The sequence below is a fragment of the Centroberyx gerrardi genome, chromosome 1 (assembly GCF_048128805.1).
Source record: "Centroberyx gerrardi isolate f3 chromosome 1, fCenGer3.hap1.cur.20231027, whole genome shotgun sequence".
In the NCBI taxonomy this organism is placed as follows: Eukaryota; Metazoa; Chordata; class Actinopteri; order Beryciformes; family Berycidae; genus Centroberyx; species Centroberyx gerrardi.
The window spans coordinates 32421959-32442362 of record NC_135997.1 but is presented as its reverse complement, the minus strand read 5'-3'; the positions used below and the strand labels follow the sequence as shown (position 1 = coordinate 32442362).

Genomic DNA, 20404 nt, shown 5'->3' with positions numbered 1-20404 from the left:
GCAAGCGTGTACAAAAATACTAAGTCTGCATTTATCCGAGACATGTCAATCAGCGGAGCACACTGACAATTAGTGCGTTTGAATAGAACTTTTATCATTTACCAGACACCAGAGTCCTGACCTACTGTACAAAAATACAGCTCGGGGAATGAATGTGCCTGTAACACAATGACTGTCTATTTAAGTTTGGTGACACATAAAAAATACAGATATGACAGGCCAGACTCCTTCAAATGAGTGGGGGGTAGAAACCTCAGGTTTTGTAACCATTGAGTTCTCTGATTATAGAGAAAAGAAGAATAAGGAGGGGGGGAGAAATAGTAGAGGAACGGATGTCAATTACAAAGAGAAAGTAATTTATGCAGAGGGGAGAGACGGAAAAAAAAAATGAAAGACATAATTCATTATTTTTTAATGCACATAGTTTTACACACACATACATGGGCGCGCACACCCACAGAGGACTGGCCTCATTTCAAAGTGTTGGCTGCAGAGCGAGGTAGTGTCGTAGGAGTAATGTAGCATACAGCGAGGAGATGTGTGTTGCTTCAGCAGTCAGACTCAGGGCCTTTGAAGGCAGAGCGATGGCTCCCGTTGTAGCGCAGCATTGTAGTGAAGAACTACAAGCTAAAATGTGCCCACCTATGGTTAGCTCTGCCCACCTGCTTGTTCTGCGTGTTCATTTGCAATAACTCTAGAGAATCAGAGTGAGCAGTTTAAGCTGCGTGAACGTTTCTTGTGGGCAGAGCTGCACTGGAGGCAGAAATAATCTTATTGGTTGAGTTAAACTTCAAAAGGCGGAGCCAATGAACGATTTTCGGACTACAAGTTAGCTAACTGGCAAAGAAGTAACTCTGGTCAAAATATGAATAAAAAGTATCAGGACAATGCCTTTTTTTTTTTTTCATTCACTCATGACCATGGCATTCATGATGTTGGAAAGTCAGCATGCTAGCTAACTAGCTCACCTAGATAGATAGCCAGTGTGAACTTGGAAGGTCAGCTAGGCTAACTAGCTAGTTCAGTTAGTAGCAAGAGCATTAGGCTTCATAATATTAGCTTCCTCGTCTCTTACCTCTTGCCTTTTTCACTTGACTTCAGTCTAATTTTACTAAGCTTGAAAAACTCAGAGAAAAACTCCAATCAGCTCTACAGAGTCATGCAGGCCTATCTGTATGTACTGTATATGTATGCAAGTCCTACCTCATCTCAGGTGAATCTTTACAGTGCTTCTACAAACCTCCGATTAGGCTAACACATCAATTCCCACCCAGAGCCAGTTCTCTCCTAAATTTAAACAATTCTCTCCCAAAACCAGAAACCAGAATACTTGACTCTGTGATGATACCAAGATGAATAAACTGGAGCCACTCCACACTGAATGGGAGACTGTCTTTTTGAGTATTTACACTTTAATGAACTTTATTCTGCAGTGGTGTTAGAAGTTCTGAACCAGAACAAATTTATCCCCACACACCCAGTGTTCTCAAAGTCATTTGTGCCATCTCTGCCAATCTGTCTATGGAGCAGCTCTACAACTTTATGATATGACAGGTAATAATTCTCTTCCTGGCTTTGGGTGAGCTATGTTTCGGTTCACATATATTTATTGGACTCTCATAGATGGTAAAGCTAAAGGTGTTCCCCTTCCCAGTACTGACTACTCACCAAGTTACAGACAATAACTAGCTAGATCCGGTTTTGTCACCACATGCATATTCATATTAATCTGGATCTTGTTCAACTTGACTTTATTCCTGTTTTAATGACACAGTAATTACACTGTAACAGTTTGTCTGCATGTGTAATTACGCCCCCATTGTAACGACGCAATTAGATGAATATCCGCGCTTTATAACCTAAGGCGTCAAGTCGGCAAATCCAATTTCAATTTGTATGGAGCGAGCATTTTGCCTGCTTGTTTGAGCCGCGGTAAAGACCCAGGGATATGCGGGCTAATCCTTGCCATGTTAAAACGCTGTTCCTCTTTAAAAAAAAAAAATATTTAGACATGGGGGATTCTCTAGAGAGAGAGAGAGAGAAAGAGAGAGAGAGACTGTAGAGAGGCTTCTATAGCCAGGAGCCAAGAGGTGGGAGTGGGGGGCTTAGGGGTGGGGTGGATGGGGGAGGAGGGGGTATAGAGGTACATGTAAGGAGGACTTCTCCTGCTTTAGGCCTTACACGCATGAAGAAAAGCCTCTTTTACACGTTCTGCAAGCGGGTTTGCCTGTACGGTCGCTGGAGAAAGGCCTTGGTGTGAAAATGTGGGTTTTCAGTGGCGGGCTACTTGCATTTAGCAGCTACCAAGATTATTTAAAGGCACGATCAGGTCCTCCAGTTGTGGTAAGATGTGTTGTTGCCTAACCTAACCTAAGAAACACTGTGTACTGTACAGCATGTCGTCTCTCCACGCAATCTCTTTGAATCCGGAGAATCTGAGAGAAATAACACCACAGTCAAGTCAATCCAGCAATAACTAAACAAGAAGAGATGGTGATGGGCGTAAATGTAATTACTCCTTTGTTTTGTTTAAAGAAATAAAGAATTTCACTGAATAGGAAAGCATGTTCAAGGTTTGCCGCTGAGCCAAGTTGTAGTAAGGAAGGTCCTTAAAGGACATCTCTGACAGAGGCCTTTGTTTTTCTTTTCTTTTTTTCCTCCGTTCTCTCTCTCTCTTTTTTTTTTCCCCTCATTGCTTTCAAACAAGTGCGGTGTCAAAGACAAAAGCGGCGGAGTTGACCTTCTTTCACAGTTGAGATGTTATTGTTGATTACTATAATTCAAGTTTAACTCAAAATTGCTGTGGGTAGGTGGCGGGGCAGAGGCGCACACATACACAAGCATTGCACATACATGCACACACACACACACACACACACACACACACATACATGCAGAATTACTAGCTTCTTCTCACTAGGCAAAAATGGAAAGTCTGAGATATTAAGAGTAAGACAAAGGTACAGCCAACCACATCCTGTTCACTTAAGAAGACACTGACATGCACACATACTGTATACACACACACCCACACACACACACACACACACACACACAACAAACACGCATGCAGAGGAAAAGCATGACACCTTTCTCCACATGAGATTCAGACACATTTTTTCTCACACATCAAAGCTTCTAATTTGAGAGTCCCTGAGCTCCAAACGTGAATCACATTGTGTAAGTTGTGAAGAAAGACAAAAGTTTAAGGCTTCGCTACATCTGATTACTAGCAGAGGGAAAAAAAATCAAGTAGCAAAACAAGCATATTTAAGATTTAAAAGTCAAATCAGTTTTCCTTCCCCATTCTTTTCAGCACAATCGCATTGTATTCCATTCACATTCATATACGCCTATTATTCTATTCCATTCTATTCTACTAATCTATTTTCCACCTTTGCCATTGCTCTCTAGCAGTAGGCTACTGTCTGACATCCTATTCTGGCTCATACACTCACAAAGCTCTCCAATAGCAGTGGGAGGACAGCCTTTCAGATATGACAGTAATAGATAGACAGAGAGCTTCAATAGGGCCGCCGTATCAAACACTGAAGGCTTTGACTGAACACTGGGCCGGGGCGAAGACACGCTACCTGCACACACACACACACACACACACACACACACACACGCACACGCTCACACACACACTTACACATAGAAAACACTCCCCGGAGCAGGCAGGGGGTCTCCAAAGTCAACATTAAGGCCTGGTGAAGCCAGTGGGAGGTAGCTGGCATGATTCCCACCACACACACACGTCTCTCACACACACACACACACACGCACACACACAGACATCCATTAAAGAGGAGAGACTCAGGGGTTTTCACCTGTGTATCACACTCGATCACAGCGAGCACACAGAGCAAGGCAAGAAACGGGGAGGGATAGAGCGGGTGGCAAAATAGAGCACAGGTAGGAAACATGGGTGGAAAGAAAAATATATGTGAAAACAATTTTTAAGCATCGATATATCATTGCCAGAAACGGAAAGCTCTAGCTCTGTTTACACTGGAAGAACAGTTCCCTCTTCCTGTTTCGTGCTGTAAAGTAATCTCCCTTTGTGCTGTAAAGCAATCCAGCAGATTTCCTGCCAAATCCCACCCAGTGGCACATAATGAAAAATGCAGTGCAAAGGCTTCCATTCTTCTTGGTGATGGTCTTGTTTGTTTACATTAATTATACAAATCTCTCAAAATTAATGTGGTAATGATTTATTAATGTTAAAGTGCTAGCACCTTTACATTGGAGAGTTTGGGGACAAGGAAAAGTATATGAGTGTATATGAAGGGTTAATTTCAAACAATAAAAAATATATGTATATAACTTAGCACTATCAATGTTCTGGATGAGTTATTGTTAACTCATGTCAATTGCTCCATACCCTCAAAATACTGTTGAGCACATCATGTGATAAGTTCAATAATTATTTCATTTTGTGAGTGTAAGTGGTATTTATTTTTTATTGTTCTTACTTACACAAATCAGCAAAATCTTCTCCCAGAGATTTTTTTTTTCTTCTCAGAAATGATATAGATAAATAGATACATAAATAGATCAGCGATTCTCAGGGTTGTAAGAGTTGCAAGAGAATCATAAATCCATTCATAAATGTATTTGTAATGGTATGGAAAAGAATCATACTTGTATGAACATATAAGTACAATTTGCTGATAAATGACTGACAGAAAGGGCCCAAAACAAATCAACAATATATTATATGGCATGCTTTGGTTGTAATTTTGAAGTAAATGTAAAGTATGCTTATTTTGTTTGACTTTGATTTTCATTACATTTGATGAAAATGTTAAGGCAAAAGCAGCTGAATAGGTTTTATCCAGAGACAATATCCCACTAACCATTTTATCATCACTGATAAACAGAAGTGGCTACAATACTGCTGAAACATCTCAATTCATCATCATGTTTTTTTGTTGGCTTTTTTGTAAAGTGTAGTGACTACTTACCTAAATCTGGGCACCATAATGCATTTCTTTGTGCTTTATTAAAACATTTGGTGGTGAATACTATGTGTTATATTTGTCAATTTATATTTTAATTCATTTATTTTTTTTAGAATATCACACACTGGATGTAAATACTTCTGAAGTTGCTGAAACGCCACGAGCTGTACTCATCAGATTCAAAGTGCTTGAGTCAAAAGAGAGAGACAGAGAGAGATGCAGAGAGAGAGAGAGAGAGAGAGAGAGAGAAACTTCCAGCATTAAAATTCAGAAGATAATTACATCCGCTACACCCCCACCCTGTTGAGAAAGTGTTATGTTTAATAGTCTCTATAAAGAAAATAGGTTTTTATCTCGCTCTCATTTTCATTAATTCCTAATTGGGGTGGGGGGTTGTCTGTTATTATTTCTTAGATTAAAATAAACATAGCCCGTCCCATGTTCAAACCCATCACACTACACGGGCATGATAAGGACTTCATGCCTCTGTGAATAAATAAACAATTTCGTCTCCACTGGTGGAATTAAGTTGCTTACAGCCTTAAGCTAAGCCACTCTGATTTATATTTATATTTATTTATATTTTTCTCTCAAAAGACTTAAAAGCACATCCCCGCTTTTGCAAATGAAGTTCACCAATTTTTTTTTGACCTGCTTTATATGTATATCTTTAATTAGTGTCTTGTTTAGCTTAAACCGACTGATTATCGCATAGTCGTGACCTAATTACCGCGCGCGCTTCTTAACGCCGGCGTGGCGCCCCGAGGAGCGAGCGAAAGTTACCTTTAAAAACTTGTGTAATCATTAGCAACGAGCCTCCCTTAATCCTACTAAACATACACTTTATCTAGCCCCGGCCGGCCTGTGTTTGCTGGGTAAGAGGAGGGGAGGGGTGCGGTTGTCTCCGACGTGTTTATTAAAGACGTGTATTAATCGCTGTGGTTAAAACGAGTCCGTCCCCACGCACCCAGTCTTTACTCGCGTTCCGCAGGGATCTAGTGCTGCTAACCTGCAGACGTGGATGCAATGGTGAAGCAGGACTCTCCCTAGTTGGTGTTCTCTAGAGTATATTGAGTTCTGTACGGCCTAATGTGACTGGCACCGACAACAAAGCAGTGTTCGGGGAGTTGTTTTTTTGTGTACAATTATTGCCCTGCCCTTTGTAGCAAGAGTGCGTGTACCTGAATGTGTATTTAGTATGGCCTCTTTTCTGAAAACTCTGAGTGTGTGTGTGTGTTAAGGATCCTGTATAAGCAGACCTCTCTGTGAGGGTGTTTGATGGGTATTTGAACAAAGGCGTTAAGTATCTGAGTTATGTGCGGAATGTGTGGCTCTGATTCATTGGTGGGTACTTTTTGTGGGCTTTTTTTTTCATTCCCTTTTGAAGAGAGAGATTTGATAAACCCCACACACCGACACTGACACACACACACTCACACACACAGACCAACACTAATACACTTTCAGTGATTCTTAGTGAAAAGTAAGGAGGTAGGATTGTAAGATTGCGAGACAAAAACATTGAATAGCGTCTATCAAAAAAGGAAAAATAATACCCAGGTGTATGTCAGGAGATAAAATGTAGATCCCTTTGTCCACAGACTGACCAAAAAATACAAGTGGTTATCACTCATCATTATGTAATAATGTTCTTTTCTTACCTGAGGATGGTGAGGAGGGGTGTGGGCTGTCATCTTGGATGCTGCCTGTCTGAGAGTGCCCTCCCCCGGCTCCACTCTCCTCTGTCACGTTTGATGACCCCGGGGTGGTGGAGCGGCTGATGGACTGGGACTCTGGGTCGCTGGCTGACCCGCGGCGCTCCTCCAAGCCCTGCTGCTGGAGTGCCTCCTCCATGCCTCTCCTGTCTTTGCTGTGGACTCGGGAGTGGACGACCATTTGGTGGTAGGTTCTGAAGACCCGGCCGCAGTCGGGGCACTCTGTAGGCTTCTCTTTCAGGCTGGAGAGGCCGTAGTCGAGGCCGTGGCTTCCTAAACCGGCCAGGCCTCCAGTAACCCCGGCGCCACTGTGGTGAGAGATGAAGTCACGGTGGCTGTCGTAGCCTCCTCCGTCCTCCTTCATGGACATCATGGCACCGCTGGCGGCCTTGGATCCCTGCAGGGCCTCAGAGAGCTGCTTCTGCTTGGAGCTCTCGGTGGAAGCCATCAAGGAGTAATCGTGTTTCTCCTTAGAGAAGGAGGCCATGGCCCCAGCACCACCACCCATCTCATCTTCCTGCCCATGGGGCATATGGTGCTGCTGTTGCTGCTGCTCCTTGGGCATGAAAGCTCGGTCCATAGCCATGCCACGAGCCATGATCTGCCAGGCCTGGTAGCTATTGAGGGGATCCATCTCTGCCACCTTAGCGGCTGCCTGGAGGCGCTCCATGCAGCTAGATTTCAGTGGTGGCACTAGGTTGAGGCAACCCAGGAGTGAGCGCTTCTCATTCTCACCCAGCCCATGGCCCATACCTGCTGCCATGGGCCCCAGCAGCTTCCCCAACATCTCCTTCTCCTTCATTGCTATTCCTGCTTTAGCCAGCATCTGGTGCTGCTCACTCAGGCCCTGTTTGTCTGGTGAGAGGAAGCCTCCCTGCAGACAGGAGATGTATCGGGAATAGAGGTTGGCATGAGCCTCCTGAGCCAGGCTACTCATGCTGTTGACTGAAGCCATGTCCTGCTCGCTGGGTTGGGGTGGCTTGCTTTTGATGGCCAGCTTGTTGAGATGCACCTTCATGTGGTTCTTGAGGAACCAAGGTTCCTTGAAGCGGCGGCCACAGATTTGGCAGCAGTGTTCGAAGGAGTCCTTGTGCTTGCGCATGTGGCCCTTGAGGAACCAGGCTTGGCTGAACACCTGGCCGCACACCTCACAGCGGAACTCATTGGCAGGCTTCTCACCACCGGCACCACCAGCACCCTGGCCCTGTGTGGTCTCAGCTGTGATGTGGGCCTTCTCCACGTGACTTATCAGCTCCTCTTCCTGGGAGGCAGCAAACTCACACAGAGTGCATTTGTAGGGCTTGTGGAGGATACGGATGTGGCGGTCCAGCTCCTCACGCTTCTTGAACTTCCCCTTGCAGAAGGTGCAGCGGAAGCCTGTAGTTGGGTTGAGGGACTGTTCATCCTGGGTGCCAGCCGGCTTGGGTGAAGAAGAGGGCTGGGAGAGGGAGTCTGGAGTGCCAAGGCCTGAGGGGGTGAGGAGGCCACAGGCCGAGCCTGGCTGCTGCTGATGGGGGTTAGTGCTGCTGCTGAGGCTCACATGGGGCTGGTGGTGCTGTAAGGGTTGGGCTGTCTGGAGGAGACCTCCGCTGCCTCTCATTTGCTTGTCCCTCAGGATGGCCCTCTCCTCTAGCTCATGCAGCAGCCGGTTTTCTTCCCGGACACGGCCGCGCCCCTTACCCAGATTTCCCAGCTTGTGGGTGCGGAGGTGGATCTTCAAGTTGCCCTTCTGGGCAGCTCGGTGGTCACAGTAGGGACACTTGAAGGGCTTCTCTCCCGTGTGAGTGCGCATGTGCAACGACAGGATGCTGTTAAAACGGAAGCGCTTGCCGCACAGCGGGCAGGGATACTTTCTGTTCTTGCGGGCATCATCTTCGATATCATTCATCTGGGACATGATGCCCAGGTTCTGGCCATTGAGGAACTGCTGCAGGTCGACACGCCCGTTCAACCCGCTTAGTGCCCCTGCGTCAATGTCTCGGTTGAGCTGGTTGGCTAATAGGGCCATCTGGCTGCTAATAGGTTGGCTGGCCAGGGCTGCGTGGTGGGTCTTCTCGTCCAGAGGGGTGGCTGCCTTCTCCTCAGGGATCTGTTGGGGGCGGTGCAAGTCAGGAAAGGCGTGTCCTAGCTGGGCGGTAAGCTGGTGGAGCTTTTGGCTGATGGGGTAGCGGCCATTTAACACCGCACTGCTCAGATGGGCGTCAGCGTCAGGCACTGCCGACGACACACCAAGGCACAAACTTGAGTCCTCCATCCTGTAAAAGAAGATAGAAAGACAGAGAGAGAAAGACACAAGGTCAGTCACGGTTTGCTTTTTAGTATGTATTACGATCAATAAACCCATTATAATTCTTTGAATTAGTATGAAACATTAAAAATTATGTAGATTGTAGAATAAGATGCTACATTTTAAAAGAATATGCCATGGTGGGAGTGAGTGTGTTATTCTTAATTGCTATTCTTATTAAAAATACAATACAATCTGACCACATGTTCAGGATGAATGTTTTACTTCATTTAGGAAAATTACACTCATGCTGTGTCATTGAGTATGATAAAATAAAATTATCTTTCTTGATTCACAGCACTGTGTGAATTGTCAGAGCCGAGGGCCTGGAGAAAAACTGTGACTCCTCAGAACTTTCTCAAAATGTAACACCATTTTGGATGGAATAATTACTCCGTAAACACAGTGAGCGGTGTATAATTAAGCTACTTGTGCCCATCCTATCAGAATTCCTCCAATTACACGCCTTAATGAAACGGAGCAACGGCATTGTCGTGAAGCCACCGCAATACTACAATTATGATATTAACAATAGCACTTAAAACCAAGGGGTTACTCCAGTAAACACAACAGTCTTATCTTGGTGCCGCGACACTTGTCTTGGCGTAATATTCCATTAAAGAGCCACACTACATTTGATGTGAATCACTTTGCTCTCCCTCTGTTTCTTTCTGTTCCCCGCACTCTCCCTCTCTCTCTATCTCTCTCACTCTCTCTACCTCACTCTCTTATGGTTTCCAAGATGGAGAAAACAACAGTTGGTCGTATTGAAATGGTTCCCAATGCATCAGAAGTCTATAAAGCATGAAAAAAATTTTAAAACGGGCAAGCACACCCTCAGTCTAAAAGGAATAAGCAAGTACTGGCGACTCTGGTCCTTGTGTTTGTGATGCTACCAGCTCCATAACAAAGGACAATGGTGTAGTCCTGGGTTACTGTGTCTCAATTTCCACTGAGCATTTTGTGCTGTCACAAAACCTGTTTTCATTTCATATCTGTAACCTCAATGAATAAATAAAAAAAAGAATAACATTGGTTTTAATGCATATCCATCTGCTCTCCAGATGGAGGGGTATAAACATCTATCTGCACACTTCCTCTGGCTGCTGGCAGGGGTCAAACCCTCAGAAACAATAACCACGGTTCTGCTTTGGTCAACAAAATATTGTATAATATCTCATTAAGCTGATTAGTATGCTGCCTGGTAACAGTGGCAGCCACTGTGCTATAACGCATGATTATAATCATCAAAAATCCTTTCAGGGTGAGGCAGTCTAAAGCGCTGGCATTAGGTGAGTTCACTTTTAAGGGGGAGTGCGGCCAGTTCAGGGAGCTTATGTGCCCAATCTGGCGGTGGCGGGGGCACACCCGCCTTAAATATGTGCACGCATGTGCCATACACACTTAACAGGGATAAAGGACAACTGAGCTTTTGTCAGACTCTGTCTTTCTCTTCGGCTTTCTCTTTGTCTCTCCGTGTCTGTCTCTGTCTCTCCCTCTCTCTAACTAAAGAGGAATCTAAATTGTGCTTTGGTTCATTTGTTTTCTCGTTCATTTGAATTTTTTCATCTCTCTCTCTCTCTCTTTCTCTCTCTCTCTCTCTCTCCCGTCAGTAGGAGGCCAGTAGACATAAGGGCTGCCTGTTCTTTTAGCCACTGGCCCCTCCAACACACTGTTGATGGTGGATTCTTATCTCGCGGACATGAATTAGACACTGTGACCGGCTTCCACTTCTGCTTAAAAGAATGTGACGCTTGTGGGCTGCCCTTTGAATTCTTCTTATTTCTCCGCACAAGTATCGTAAAGCAATTCAATTGAATTCACCAAGAACATAATGGACATGTTATGTTCTGTGGGCTTATGTGTAATGGCTAGACATGCTTCTGTCAAAGCCTACTTAAATTTATGACAGATCGTACGAGCTTGCTCTCATGTGACTTGGATAACGCCGCGCTCCTCCAAGATATAAAACATTTTGAAAGCCTAATAGTAAAAGGCTGATATTGAAATAGAAAAATATATGTACATTTATTGTGAGACTAATATTGGGAGAATAGCAGGGGGAGATAAAACTTTGTTAGACTGCTTAAAACGACTCAGGTCTTAAATTATATTTATGTGACACCCCAGCTTCCATCACCAAGCGTGCCTATATCGGAGAAGACCTTATTTGAATGGGCCCTTTTTACAGAGGCGGCTGCCTTTTGGAATAGAAATCTGTGATTTAAACTAGGCTGATGAGCTGTTGCTCATTTGGGGAGATAGCAGCTTGCCCTTTTCTTCAATTTGATTTCTGCCTTTATCTTTAACATATAACAAAGGCAGATAGACAATGGAATAATGTGAAATGAACTGACGAATCCAGTTTGTGTTTTTTTTTATAACGTATCCTGGCTGACGAGCGTATGCAAATGAGGCACATTAATATGCTTGCCTTGCTCCCGAGTCATTTTATATTTTTTCCCCTGATTAAAAAGGACATTTCTTATGTGACATCCCCCCTCCGCTCATATCAACACACACATGCGAGGGAATTTGAGGGTGTGTACAAGTAGACGCGCGCGCACGGGCAGAGGCACGCACTCTCACACACACACACACACACACACACACACACACACACACACACACACAGCCCTTGGACTATAGACAACAATTCAATATGCGAATGCCCTCTAAAAGACACTGTGAACATGGTGCAGCTCAACCAGCACTATCAAATGGCTGTCCACAACAATCACCTCAACCACCTTTTCTATTTTGACATAGTCTCGACTGGTGCTGTTAGCAATCACATGCAAAATACCATGTCAAATGTACAGAAACACCAACTCTTCACAATATAAAGGAACAACATCACGATTTTTGAAGATTAAAGGCTCAAGTTTGCCATTCTTACCGATTGCGTTGGCAGCACTTTGTCCCTACGAAGGCTCACTGTCTCTGACATGGCTTTCAGACTCGTACACCCTCTACTAGTATCTATCTCCTGTTACCCTAACCTGTATAACCTTATCACTGCCTGGCGTGTACAGCAATGCTGCCTCATTAAAACTATTGGCTCATCCGATGCCTCTACAACCACAAAGACTTCCTTTAGCATTTTCTCACAGAGGTTCAGTTGTTGTCTTTACAGTTTGTGGTTTAATATTCAGCAAAGCACTACATGCACCCATACACACAGTAAATTACACACACACTTTCTCTCTCTCTCTCTCTCTCTCTCTCTCTCTCTCTCTCTCACACACACACACACACACACACACACACAAAACCTGATTTCACTTGGTTTCTCTTAATGCATTTTCTTCTCTTTTCTCTTCAAGCCTCGGCTTAATTATAAGTGGTATCTGTGACACAATGGAAGTGTATTTCAGTCAGAATTTGAATGTGCTCAGTTCATTTCTGTCTTATCAATATTAGCATGCATCATAAATGCATAAGGGATTTATATGTGCTCCTCTATAATTGTAACTGTATAAATTATTGAAGTATATGAAAGACAGTTTCAATATTAGGAAAAGGCTACCTATTACAAATTCATACTGAGATAAACAATTCCTAACAAATTCAACTTCCGAACGTAATGCTTCTTAAATCTATGACTGGATCTCCATTGAGGTCCCTTGAGTTGTGTCATAAAACTTTTTCTCTGACATTTAAGACAAGAGGAGGAGGAAAAAACCCCAAAAAGGATCGAAAACCCATTAGTTGGACTTTACTTTGTTATTTTGGCATGTATCGACACAAAACCCATCGACTAATCACAATGCAATACCTCATTAAGTCCTAATGAACAAATTCATTGCATTAAACAAATCAATCATTATTCACAATGTGCTGAATTCCATCATATTTGCACCAGATCATTAATGAGTCGGATGGGGGGAAGAAAACAGCAATCTGACGTGGAAGGGAGAATGTGAGTGTTTACCATATGTTGCATGTACTGAGAGATGAATGCTAAATATTTACTGATTACACAACCGGCAGAGACATTCTGCTCCAATCAAAAGCTGTAAGTATGGTAAGACTGTTTTCAGAGTACAAACAAGACTCGCTAGTCATTTCGAAGATCATTTATCTCCGGTTAAAAGTTTGAGTCAGTGCTTAGCTAGGTACAACAGACCAGATATGAGTTTCTCCCTGGCTCGTGTTTAGTCTCTATTGCAGGTGGTCTTCGCAACGAGTCTAATTAATCCAATAAAAAAGCTGGCTTGTTTTCCTTCCTCTCTCTCCCCCTCTCTCGCTCTTTGACTTCACTGCATTATTACTTTCTGTAATGAGGCGAAAACACTCTGAACCGCACATGGAAGACACAGTCACACAAACCCCTGCCAGTTTCAATCCTAACTCCATCCCATGCCTAGAGCCTCTTGATCAAAACTCATAACTCTGCACTATCAAAAAGATATGAAGCTTCAAAAAATGGATTCTTCAATTTGACAACAGAAAAAAAAAGAGGCAAAGTCGGAGGCATGACTAAGATCAGATTTCACCTATATCCAGTTTATTTGGATTTTAAATATGGGGATTTTTAAAGGGGGTGTTTTGTTATGTTTCTTACAATTTTATATCATTAGCTTCAGTCTAAGAAACACACCTGTGAAGTTCTGTCAAGTGCAAATAAATTATAAATATTTTTAGTATTTTATTCTCCCCGCTCCCACCTAAAGAGCTACAGGCTGTTTTGTTGTTGTTTTTGTTGTTTTCAGAGGCCTGAAAGAGCCACTGCTCTGATTGGCTCACAGTAGTAGAGCATCCACCCCAAACGTAAACTGATTGGTCAACTCCAGTAAAGTGAATTTTCCACATCGCACACCAAAAACGTTCTAATTGACACGTTTCAGAAGCATCATCTTAATACGACTTTGGCAAAATAGCAAATTTTAAAAATTTTTTTACCACAAACAAGTGGAAAACCCATGAAAAACATTAGATTATCCGTTTCTAAAGACGCCTCACCGCCAAGCTGGAACACAGAGCAAACAACAAGCAAGGGAGGACGGACTCAATAGATCAGTGAACGAATGCGAGCGAACAGGAGCCTCTGCCTCTCTCCCTGCCTTTCTCTCGCACAATATGTCATTGAGGGCCTGTTTAAGAGGCCCTGTCAACAGGTAGTTCAACTTTCAGCTCATCCCCGCCGATCAGCGGGAGCCCCCCCGACGGAAAGAAAGGAAAGACGCGGGGAAGGGGGGGGGGAGAGAGAGAAAAGAGAAGAGCGAGAGAGAAAAATGTTGTGGGCCTTTTTATCCGTCCGTCGCTCTGACAGCCTTGCGAGGGGGATGCCATGGGAGGAAGATCAATGCGGGACAAGCGGATTCCCACAGTTCATTGTTCTGGGCCGGCCAAATCATCTTCCCAAGACGGCCGGGAGCTCAAAGCTTCCCTTTATGATAACCATCCCTGGTATTATTCCCACTATGATGATGATGACCCGCAGATGTCTCTGTCCCCATGTGTGTGTGTGTGTGTGTGTGTATGTGTGTGTGTGTGCGTGCGCGTGCATCTGTGAGTGCCTCTCTCCCCCTCCTGAGTGCGCTACAATAGTGGTCACAGCGGTGCGGACAGACCCCCGCAGCAGCGAATAAAGCCGGGCGATGAGCGGAGGATTAATAGCGCCGAACATTTGTTAAGCAGCCTCTGTTTAGCGAGGTGCGGTGTGACAGGAGCGAAGGAGGGAGACCGAAAAAATAAATAAAAATTACAATAACTGACATGATAATGATAGTGGAAGCGGCTAATCACACATCTACCCTGCATCCATCCCGCATTAATACAGCAGTTACTGCGGCGTACTCTTTTGTTAATGTTGTGGGGTGCAACTGAATAGACGCTGACATCAGGGCGAGGCCGATATATCGGTATCGGCGTTTTATTAAAAATCAGATATCGACCTGTCCGAGCAGATATGATAGAAGTTGATTTTTTTTGGACTCGACGGCTTCTGGTTTGTCAGTCTGTAAAACCTGCAGTGAAACCTGCCTCACTCTGGCTTAAGAAACTGCTAACACACCTGAAGGAATTTCATTAGTCTGGGTTTCAGTGGAGAGTTTTAATGTCCCATGATGGTCTAAAATGCTGTTTCAGAGGCTTTTACACCCTGGGAACAATAAAATGCTGGTGGAAACAGGAACTTTTTGGCATGAAAGTGGTCAAAGATATCGAATATCGGCACAAATATCAGCTTCAATGTAAAAAATCAAAACCCATATCGGTCAAAGCCTAATTGACATTGGCAAAACAGATGATGTCTCTTAAATGAATGGGTACTGGCAGGTCCGCTGTGCCTTCTGGCAGCTGAACGGCAAATAAAATTTGAGTTTACAACGCCAAATTTTAAGACTCAAGTGCTTATGTACTGGTCCTGAATCTGCTATGTGAGAGGCCTCTAGGATCAGTCCTTAGAGCCAAGATGTCCCGGGTCAGCTGATGTTCAAACTGTGGACCTGATGGTTCTGCAAAGCTCCGGATGTAAAAATCAGTCCCCCAGTCAAATAGTCATTATTATAAATGACTAAAACACTTGTTAGAGTGGAATTCTATTAAGTTTGGGCTACTCTGTTTCTGTGATTGAGCTCTTCTTCCTGTCAAATCAGTTAGAAAACCAGGCCACTAGTGTGTGTGTGTGTGTGTGTGTGTGTGTGACAACAAACATGGCAGTCTACAGTGATCACGCATGGTTAGCCTGCGGGTAGAAAGAGGCCAGAGAGACAATGACCACAGTGTATCTGTCACAGCTTACATCATCTGCCTCCCTCTGCACTGCATGTGAATACAGCCAACACACACACACACACACACACAAACACACACACGTGAATAGGTCACATCATTATGGGGCAGCGCTCCCTGTAAGTCTCTTGCAGGACGACAGCAGTGATGACATGCGAGATTCAGACAAGCTTTTGTCTTTTTACCATTCCTCCCCACCCCTGCGAGTGACTCATGTTCTCAGATCGCACACACACACGCACACACACACACACACCTACACACACACACACACACACACACACACACATGCCCATGCATAAATCACCGGCAGCAGCGGCAACTTCTACCTGTGTAATGCATGTTGGCAAAATGGAGCCTTGCCAGTTGCACTAAAACAAAGTCAAGTTCAATCTCACTCTGTTTCTCAGGTGGTGACTGTGAGAAAGAGACAAACAGAGAGAGAGAAGGAGAGGGAGAGAGAGAGGAAGAGAGAGTAGTTGAATGTCAATACGGCCTAAATAACAGAATATCAGAAATAATTGCTGTTTTCTTCCGCTCACGCTGGGCCCGTTCTGGTGGAGTTTTGCATAATGACTACAATCTTGGGGGTGGGGGGGTGGGTGTGTGTGTGTGTGGAGGTAATAGTAGTGGGTGGGTGGCAGCGGTGGAGGTGGTGGTGAGGCAGGAGAAACGGGAGGGGGAGGCGTTGGGGGGGGGGGGGGGGGGTGTTGTTGTGACAGGTGCTGGAATCAAACCGGGGAGGCAGGGGAGACAAAGGTTCAATTTACTAAGAGGAGCCTTTAATTGTTGCGCGGCTAATTAAGAGAAGAAGGATCTTTTTTACACTCGCAACTATTTACCGCGCAGTGTATGCATACATTGGGAGGTAAATTGTGCCTCCAAGCCAAGTGAGAGCTGCCGCCTATGTAAAGGAGTCACAGCGCGTGTTTCTGTGCGCGTGTGTGTTTAGGAAAAAAGGGAAAGGTGCTACCTCGACGTACTATCTTTTCACAGCTCCTCTGCTGTCGGGAGTTTGGGACTTTTTCTTTTTTTTTTTTCCCACCAAAACAAAAGTCTATGGCTAATTAGCAGCGCTCATTACAGGAAGCGAGTCAGGTAATTATTTTACATCACGCTGCCGATAATTGAATGATTCTTCAATGTCTGAATGTCTGTTTGAAAGTATCTCTTTTTCTTCGGCTCCTTTTTTTTCTCTCCCTTTTCTCCCTCGTTCTCTTTGTCTTTGAGGGAGATAAGAGAGAGAGGGAGGCTGGATACAGGTACCGCCGCCATATGCTCTTGAATGAAAAAGCACTTCTGTCGAAGCAAATGGGATTTTTAAATATTGAAACTGCCGCATGTCTTTTTAATATGGCCATGTTAAATCTCTCTTTATTCCATCACTTTGATAAACTCCCTCTTTTCTATCTCTCTCTCTCACACTTTCTGCGTCTCTCCTTTTCGGCTCATCTGAAGAGTTTTGAAGGGAACTTTCGCTCTCCGAGAAGTACTTAAAGTTGTTATGCAACCGTGCTGCGTCTTTCTTCTTTTTTCTTCTTTTCTTTTTTCTTTTTTTTTTTTTTTTTTTAAAGCAGCACACATCCTGTTTAAGAAAGCAAACTAATCTTATCAAAGCCATCAGGAAGCCGAGACTTGAGTGGAAATGCTCGCGATTCTCTCTGCATATGTTACGATATCTCTTAGTGGCCTTAACCGCTATTGTTCTGACTCTTTCGCTTTGAGCGGGGAAAGAGGAAGAAGAAGAAGAAGAAAAAAAAAAAAAAAAAGTAAAAAGCACCATCCTCTCTTCTTCTTTCTCTCCTCGCCGCTTCAAAGTCGGATGCGTTTTTCGACGAGCTAATGTGGCACTTAATATAAAAGGAGGGAAAGGAGGAAGGGAGCGAGGGAGAGAGGGAGAGGGAGAGGGAGAGGGAGAGGGCATTATCAACTTTAAGGCCAGGGTGTATTTATTACAGGCTAATTGTAGCAGAGGAAGTGCTTTAGAGGGGCGTGGGCCTCCGGGACACAAGAGAGCATGTTTATCTATCAGACTTTATCAGAAAAACACCGTGGCGACTGCTCTTAAGATCAGAGACTGGGGAGAGGAGGAGGAGAAGGGGGGGGGGGGGGGGAGGAATGAAAAGAAAAGATGGAGAGAGAGAGAGAAAGAGAGAGAGAGAGAGAGAGAGAGAGAGAGACGTGCCAGTGAGGCGGCGTCTGCGTCGGTGCCAACGCCTCAGCGAAAGGCGGCCCGTGATTAAAGCAGGAAGGAGAAGTTGGGTGAAACCTCAGAGGATTTGTTTTTTTTTTTTTTTGTTTTTTTCCTCTGTGAACCGGACTACAAAACGCACTCCCACACACACACACACACACACACACACACACACGCGACAAACGTGTACAGAACCGTACATGAGCAGAATGCACACGTGCAAAAGGTGACGGAAGGGTAGGAAATCTTAATCTGAGGTCCAAAGGTCAGTGTGTGTGTGTGTGTGTGTGTGTGTGTGTGTGTGAGTGAGTGTGTGAGTGTGTGTGTGTTTCTACACTCATGAGCACAAACTGTCAAACTGCTGTCAAAGATGAGAAAAACCTACAAAGTGAGGACATTTCCCTGGATTAGGATTTGAGTTTAGGGTTATTATTAGAACTAGGATTAGGTCTAGATTAGGGTTCTCACAAGTAAGTACGGTAATGCAAATGTGTGTGTGTGTGTGTGTGTGTGTGTGTCAGGTATGCTCTGGCCCGTGTCCCAGGATTCCTTGCGTCTGTCCACACCAGAGGTTCGGCTCTCTGCCTCGGCCAACACCGCATTTCTCTCATTCTTCCCTGCCCCGTCTGACCTTCAGCATCATCACTGACTTATCTTCCACAACAAAGGCTACAGTGCACACACTCATTAAAAAAGATCCACACACACACACACACACACACACACTTGTGTACATGAATATGTGGGTGAGAGTGTGTGTGTGCGCGCGCTCTGGCGGGGGGCTAAGTTCATTAAGGCAGTGGATGTTTTTAATGAAAAATGACCTCTCTGTAGTGCACTCTATGAACCTCTCCCCTGAGATCACACACACACACACACACACACACACACACACACCCCACCACTGTATTCCGACTTACACAACACTAAGACTCTCCTTTAATTGTCCCTTTACACTGCTAAGTGATACTACGCCCCCTCTTCACACACACACACACACACACACACACACTTGCGCTCGGGTTCACCCATACTGTACACATGCGCGCCCGTAAAGCGCACACGCGAACATGCATACATAATGCGCATCATCATCACTCGGCTATGCTGTTTACGTTGCCATGGCATCCGGCGGTAAATATTTTCTTCAAGAGGAATAGCTGCAATGAGCAATTTAATCAGGGGTCCTAACCTCTTTATATTATGTTGATGGGAGGCCCTGTGTGACAGTTGTAATGATATAGCGGCGGCGCTGTTAGTTGAATCTACCGAAATATGTAAAATGAACACATCAAAATGCTCGGCAGGGAAGAGAGGCTCTACGATTTCCATCTGATTAGGTGCTAAACTAAAAGAAATGCATTAATGAAATCACAATCGCAGTTCGGCAGCGGGCTTTGGGGAGGGGTAATTTGTATCTATAAGAGGCACAACCGCAGTCATTAGGCCAAGCGGTTGCTATGGGTTGCTAGGGGCCTCGCGACTAATATGTTTATGATAGAAATATCTTGACATTTACAGCAGGCTTGGTGAAAATGTCTGACGGCGGCAGGGCGGCGCGGCGCGGCGCGGCGCGGCGCGGCGGCGGCGGCGGCCCCAGACTTAGCTTAGCTCGGCTAGCCGGCTGCTAACTGCCTGTGTCTGTGCCACTTGACGGAGCGCTGAAGAGGCTGCATCAATTTCGCATCCCTTCTGAACGGACAAACACACACACACACACAGCTTCTCCTCCGCGAGGTCCAGAGTGGCCCTGGGGTGTTGCGGGGCGGGTAAGGGGTAGGGCTGGGTGGGGTGGGGGTGGGGGGAGGGGGGTTTGGTTATAATCTGTGTGCCCTCTGCCATCTCCCATCACCGCACACCCTTCTTCTCCTCTCTGCCCCACCTCCCTCGCAATCCCCCCCCCCCCCCCCCCTCCTCTTCCCTCCCATCCCTCTCCATATTTTCTCTCCCTGCATCTGATTAAGTTAACAATGTGGTGTTATTTGCATGCTGATTTCGCAGGTCCCCCTCTCTCTCTCTCTCTCCGTCTCTCTCTCTCTCTCTCTCTCTCTCCTCGATTCTCTGACAAACAAGAGAGGCAGGATCAGAGTAATGTGATAGCACAGCAGCCAGCCAACGCAATCTGCCTCAAAGACCAGGTGTGCGCAATCCACCTCCCTCTTAATTCCTGCCCCCGTCATTTCTCCTGTTTTTATTCCTGCTATTCTTCCCCTTTTTCTCCCCCTCCCCTAGTTCTTCTTCTTCTTCTTCTCCCTCTTCTCTCATCTATCCCTGGTGTGTTTATAAGGTTGTATTATAATCAAATCTGGAGCGAGGGAGGCCTGTCTTTTTTTATTAATTATAGGCCGCAGCTGATGCGAATGTATTTCGAAAGCATCTTCAAAATAGGTCGGCGGTACAGTTTGCTATTCTTATCACATTTAAATGTCAACACGGTGCAAAGCCCTACAAATTAGTTCAGGCAGGCTTCAACCCCCATTTAACATTTAAAGCGCCATTCTGT

General features: G+C 44.9%; 1 protein-coding gene across 1 annotated transcript in view; it reads right to left on the bottom strand.

Annotated features, from left to right (window-relative positions):
* Positions 1–11930, bottom strand: part of znf536 (zinc finger protein 536) — a 99213-nt gene extending 87283 nt beyond the window's left edge. The window contains exons 1-2 of the mRNA XM_071913166.2: positions 11869–11930; positions 6629–8937 (exon numbers count right to left, since the gene is read on the bottom strand). Of these exons, the coding sequence (XP_071769267.1) occupies positions 6629–8936 (2308 nt within the window). The 5' untranslated portion in view covers position 8937; positions 11869–11930. The remainder of the gene's footprint in view (positions 1–6628; positions 8938–11868) is intronic.
* Positions 11931–20404: the final 8474 nt, after the last annotated feature.